Raw genomic sequence first — 6,000 nt, 5'->3', positions numbered from 1 at the left:
AATGAGATTGGGATCGGCCATGTGGACCTGTAATAAACGCAAAGAAACGCCGCCTGTCAGCTGATCGTCGAGGACGCGCTAGGTTACGAGTGGTAGCATACAGGGGCGCTATAACGTAAAACTATTCCAAACTTTTCTATTCCATTTCTGCTATCAGTCCTCCGCGATTGGTAAACAATTTTTTTGGACCACGCCCACTTCACCTGTCTGTCACGCGACGTCACGAAAACCGCGATACCTCCCAATCTGATATGATGTGTACTCACTGATTATGCATGATTTGACCGAAAAAAAGAAAAACAGTTATTTCTGATTCGACGCCTTTGCGCCATTAGCCCCCGGCAATTGGTCAAAAGTTTTCGGGCTGCACCCACCTCACCTGCCTGTCACGCGACGTCACAAAACCGCGAAAACTCACTGCGTCAAAGTGATGTGTACGCATTAAAGATGTATTAATATGCCGAACAAAACTGAATTTTCTTCTGAATAGCCAGAGGCTGCCCCGTTCCGAAAGTAATAAAAGATGGCTGCCGCCGATAGCTCAGGCGCTGGCTACTCGCACCTGCCGGAGCGCATGGGTTTATTTGCGTATAGTAAAACTTCTTGCATGGCCGTGTAACGTTTTTGAGCACTTTAGGAACGTTTGCGATGTCATTCGGCTAACTCTTCTTTGCTGGGAATCCGTTTTAGCGTCATTCTTAAGCTTCCGTTGCATGCCGCCGCGATTTTCGACGAGCCACCGCAAGCAAAGTAAGGAAAGTGGACCAATCGCAGACGCCGGCACCACCCTCTTCCTCCGGTTATCGATTTTCGGTGCACTGGCTCTGCCCCTTCGAATCCCTCTCCACTTGAGCATTTTCCTCGCCTCTTGTCAAGCAATTAGATAAGACAAGACGCTATGTGTAGGCAATGTAATGCATTTTTCAAGCAAACAAAAGTGACCTTCTATGAACGAGGAGAGCGTTTGATTGGTCTGTTCACACAACCCTGCGGGTGACCGCCCGGTGTTTACGTCGGTGGTTACGCAAATTTGACGTCAGGAGATTGGAATAAAAACATATTGGAATAGTTTTACGTTATAGGGCCCCAGGGTACTTTTCTTTAACTACAGATATATTTATACAGGCTATGAGCATAGCGAACTTGAGCTTTTGTTGCGGAGGAGTTGCTTGGGGGAACCGACATACTTTACCACGAATAACGGAAGTTTCGAAAGAACAACTGAGAAATATTACTTAATTATCTCTTTTATTATGACCTTGGGGGCCCGGTTGTCTATATGAAAAATTTGGAGGCAGTAACATTTTAATGCACGTCAACTTAAAAAAAACGAATATCGCACGCGATTCGAGATATTCGAATATCAACGCTCGATGCAGGACATATGAAAACCGAGCGCGCCCCGAGTGCAGGAAAGGCAGCCCCGGTACTACGTAAAACAGAAACGCCCCGTGACGAAAAGCACGACGAAGTTTAAAACTGAACGTCGCGGCAGTTACTGATACGGCACGTTTTGCCTCGCAGGCATCTGCCGCAACGTGCCATCATTCAGACTCCGTCACGCACTTCGTCACGGAGCGTTTTCATCTGAAGGAGTTCCCTTTTCTGCGCTCACGGCGCGCTGGGTATTGCTATTTACTGAATTGAGGCGTTGAAGTTCGCTTATGAATATCCATAATTTCGTGCGACATTTAAGTTTTTTTTTTAATGGGTAAGCATTCAAATGCGACTGCCCACAAATATGCCATGTCAAGAAACTGCCCTCAAGGTTCTAATGAAAAAAAAAAGTTGATTAACGAATTTTCGCTAACTAGACTTCTCAAACTCACGTTATTAGCTGCAAAGTGTATATGTACCCCTTACAGCACCTTTGCGGAACGCCCGGAGTGCCTCACCTCGACTCCCGCTCCTCAGGTTCGAGCGCAAACTTGCTCTGCACGAGCGTGGCTGCGTTTTCGTCGTAGACGCGATTCACCATGAGCACGGGGAATCCCGGCTGAGTGACCCACGGTTCCAGAACATTCTTCACGTCCAAGGGCCGCTTCTTCGGCTGCGCCTGCCCGATATAGGGGAACCGCACAGCGCGCAGTCAGAGACGCAGGCCTCGACACGAAAACGTAAGTATAAGCATACGCAATGTGTCCGCCGCGTGTAGTACTCCAATAGAGAGTTTTAGGTAGGCCTCGACACGAAAACGTAAGTATAAGCATACGCAATGTGTCCGCCGCGTGTAGTACTCCAATAGAGAGTTTAGGTAGGCCTCGACACGAAAACGTAAGTATAAGCATACGCAATGTGTCCGCCGCATGTAGCAGTCCAACAGAGAGTTTTAGGCAGGCCTCGACACGATAACGTAAGTATAAGCATACGCAATGTGTCCGCCGCGTGTAGTAGCCCAATAGAGAGTTTTAGGCAGGCCTCGACACGAAAACGTAAGTATAAGCATACGCAATGCATGTGTCCGCCGCGTGTAGTAGTCCAATAGAGAGTTTTAGGCAGGCCTCGACACGATAACGTAAGTATAAGCATACGCAATATGTCCGCCGCGTGTAGTAGCCCAATAGAGAGTTTTAGGCAGGCCTCGACACGAAAACGTAAGTATAAGCATACGCAATGCATGTGTCCGCCGCATGTAGCAGTCCAACAGAGAGTTTTAGGCAGGCCTCGACACGATACCGTAAGTATAAACATACGCAATATGTCCGCCGCGTGTAGTAGCCCAATAGAGAGTTTTAGGCAGGCCTCGACACGAAAACGTAAGTATAAGCATACGCAATGCATGTGTCCGCCGCGTGTAGTAGTCCAATAGAGAGTTTTAGGCAGGCCTCGACACGAAAACGTAAGTATAAGCATACGCCATGTGTCCGCCGCGTGTAGTAGTCCAACAGAGAGTTTTAGGCAGGCCTCGACACGAAAACGTAAGTATAAGCATACGCAATGTGTCCGCCGCGTGTAGTACTCCAATAGAGAGTTTTAGGTAGGCCTCGACACGAAAACGTAAGTATAAGCATACGCAATGTGTCCGCCGCGTGTAGTAGTCCAATAGAGAGTTTTAGGCAGGCCTCGACACGAAAACGTAAGTATAAGCATACGCCATATGTCCGCCGCGTGTAGTACTCCAATAGAGAGTTTTAGGCAGGCCTCGACACGAAAACGTAAGTATAAGCATACGCAATGTGTCCGCCGCGTGTAGTACTCCAATAGAGAGTTTTAGGCAGGCCTCGACACGAAAACCTAAGTATAAGCATACACCATATGTCCGCCGCGTGTAGTAGTCCAATGGAGAGTTTTAGGCAGGCCTCGACACGAAAACGTAAGTATAAGCATACGCAATGTGTCCGCCGCATGTAGTAGTCCAATAGAGAGTTTTAGGCAGGCCTCGACACGAAAACGTAAGTATAAGCATACACCATATGTCCGCCGCGTGTAGTAGTCCAATAGAGAGTTTTAGGCAGGCCTCGACACGAAAACGTAAGTATAAGCATACGCAATGTGTCCGCCGCATGTAGTAGTCCAATAGAGAGTTTTAGGCAGGCCTCGACACGATAACGTAAGTATCATCATCATCATCATCAGCCTGGTTACGCCCACTGCAGGGCAAAGGCCTCTCCCATACTCCTCCAACAACCCCGGTCATGTACTAATTGTGGCCATGCCGTCCCTGCAAACTTCTTAATCTCATCCGCCCACCTAACTTTCTGCCGCACCCTGCTACGCTTCCCTTCCCTTGGGATCCAGTCCGTAACCCTTAATGACCCTCGGTTATCTTGCCTCCTCATTACATGTCCTGCCGATGCCCATTTCTTTTTCTTGATTTCAACTAAGATGTCATTATATCGCGTTTGTTCCCTCACCCAATCTGTTCTTTTCTTATCCCTTAACGTTACACCTATCATTCTTCTTTCCATAGCTCGTTGCGTCGTCCTCAATTTGAGCAGAACCCTTTTCGTAAGCCTACAGGTTTCTGCCCCGTAGGTGAGTACTGGTAAGACACAGCTATTATATACTTTTCTCTTGAGGGATAATGGCAACCTGCTGTTCATGATCTGAGAATGCCTGCCAAACGCACCCCAGCCCATTCTTATCCTTCTGATTATTTCCGTCTCATGATCCGGATCCGCCGTCACTACCTGCCCTAAGTAGATGTATTCCTTTACGACTTCCAGTGCCTCGCTGCCTATGGTAAATTGCTGCTCTTCCGAGACTGTTAAACATTACTTTAGTTTTCTGCAGATTAATTTTTAGACCCGCTCTTCTGCTTTGCCTCTCCAGGTCAGTGAGCATGCATTGCAATTGGTCCCCTGAGTTACTAAGCAAGGCGATATCATCAGCGAATCGCAAGTTGCTAAGGTATTCTCCATTAACTTTTATCCCCAATTCTTCCCAATCCAGGTCTCTGAACACCACCTGTAAACACGCTGTGAATAGCGTTGGAGAAATCGTACCTCCCTGCCTGACGCCTTTCTTTATTGGGATTTTGTTGCTTGCTTTATGGAGGACTACGGTGGCTGTGGAGGCGCTATAGATATCTTTCAGTATTTTTACATACGGCTCGTCTACACCCTGATTCCGTAATGCCTCCATGACTGCTGAGGTTTCGACAGAATCAAACGCTTTCTCGTAATCAATGAAAGCTATATATAAGGGTTGGTTATATTCCGCACATTTCTCTATCACCTGATTGATAGTGTGAATATGTGTGTGAACGTAAGTATAAGCATACGCAATGTGTCCGCCGCGTGTAGTAGTCCAATAGAGAGTTTTAGGTTAGGTGACGCCAGCGGCTTGCGTACGCAAGAACTAGGGGCGACGGTAATGCGCATGCGGAGACCAAGACGTAGGGGTCCGGAAACACATGCTTGCGAGTAATAGAGAGTTTTAGGTGAGCGGACGCAAGCGGCTTGCGTACCCTCACCTAAAACTCTCTAATGTGTTACTCGCAAGCATGTGTTTCCGGACGCCCACGTCTTGGTCTGCGCATGCGCAGTACCGTCGCCCCTCGTTCTTGCGCACGCAAGCCTAGCTTGCGTCCCCTAATATAAAACTCTCTAATGTATTACTCGCAAGCATGTGTTTCCGCTCATGCAAGCGCATTTGTGCTTGCGTGTGAGAGAGAGAGAGACAGCGCGCACACGCAAACACAATCGCGTTTGTGGTAAATTTCCTTGTCCCATTGGGATTTGTATTCGGGTGATGTGCTCGCATACGGCCAACAAGAGCGCAGACAGCGTACAAGACAGCCTCAAAGTAACAAGGCCTGCGGGAGTATCCCCACCGTATATTTCATGTTACCTCGTTCACGTTTCCAACGCGAACACAAGATACTCCCGTGGCTAGTAGTACACACTGAAAGCTTTGTAAAATGTGATTCTTCTGATCAAGTAGGGCCACATCTGCTGACTTCTTTATTTAAATATGTATATCCATACCGGAGTGTACTAACCAGTTTACTAATTGTAAGTGGAAACTAAACAGTAAAAGCGAGTAACAAATGAACTTAGGAACAATAAGGTCATTGTTGCGCTCTTCAGATAAAAAACTGTCGCACTTAGTGGGACCTTAAGCAGAACCTTCGCAAAGCCAGAACATCATTTCATTTTCTGTTAATCGTATTATAAGGTAATAAAGTTATCGTAGTTTGCGGACATACTGAATGCTTAAATCATGCATTATGATCCCGGACTTTTTGCGCCTTAAGCTATACCACAGCAGTATATGAAGAGAAAGAAGAAACGGTGTGATAGATCGCTAATCTCGCATTCGACCCCTAAATTTTTGTTTAAAAGGTGTTACCTCTGTAAATGCCTCCCAGACGAATGCCGACGTCACGTTGCCGAACATTCTTTTGTCGAGGATATTCTGCAATGGGAAAGTTTGTGCAATGGTAAACCACTGAAGAACAATGATGAAAAACTGACGAGCTTGTTAACGTAAAGTTCTCATGATTTTCTTAAATTCTCATTTTCTTTAGCTGAATCTGCGTGAGCAGAAAATAATGGT

The 6,000-nt window shown here is 46.8% G+C and overlaps 1 protein-coding gene across 1 annotated transcript in view; it reads right to left on the bottom strand.

Annotated features, from left to right (window-relative positions):
* Positions 1–6,000, bottom strand: part of LOC135898421 (aminopeptidase N-like) — a 38,815-nt gene that overhangs the window by 7,899 nt on the left and 24,916 nt on the right. Inside the window, exons 9-11 of the mRNA XM_065427347.2 lie at positions 5,794–5,859; positions 1,896–2,056; positions 1–27 (exon numbers count right to left, since the gene is read on the bottom strand). The exon at positions 1–27 is cut by the window's left edge and continues 65 nt beyond it. Coding sequence (XP_065283419.1) covers positions 1–27; positions 1,896–2,056; positions 5,794–5,859 — 254 coding nt within the window. The remainder of the gene's footprint in view (positions 28–1,895; positions 2,057–5,793; positions 5,860–6,000) is intronic.

The sequence above is a fragment of the Dermacentor albipictus genome, chromosome 4 (assembly GCF_038994185.2).
Source record: "Dermacentor albipictus isolate Rhodes 1998 colony chromosome 4, USDA_Dalb.pri_finalv2, whole genome shotgun sequence".
In the NCBI taxonomy this organism is placed as follows: Eukaryota; Metazoa; Arthropoda; class Arachnida; order Ixodida; family Ixodidae; genus Dermacentor; species Dermacentor albipictus.
Note: the sequence above shows the minus strand (reverse complement) of the source record. Positions and strands in the feature narration are given on the sequence as shown.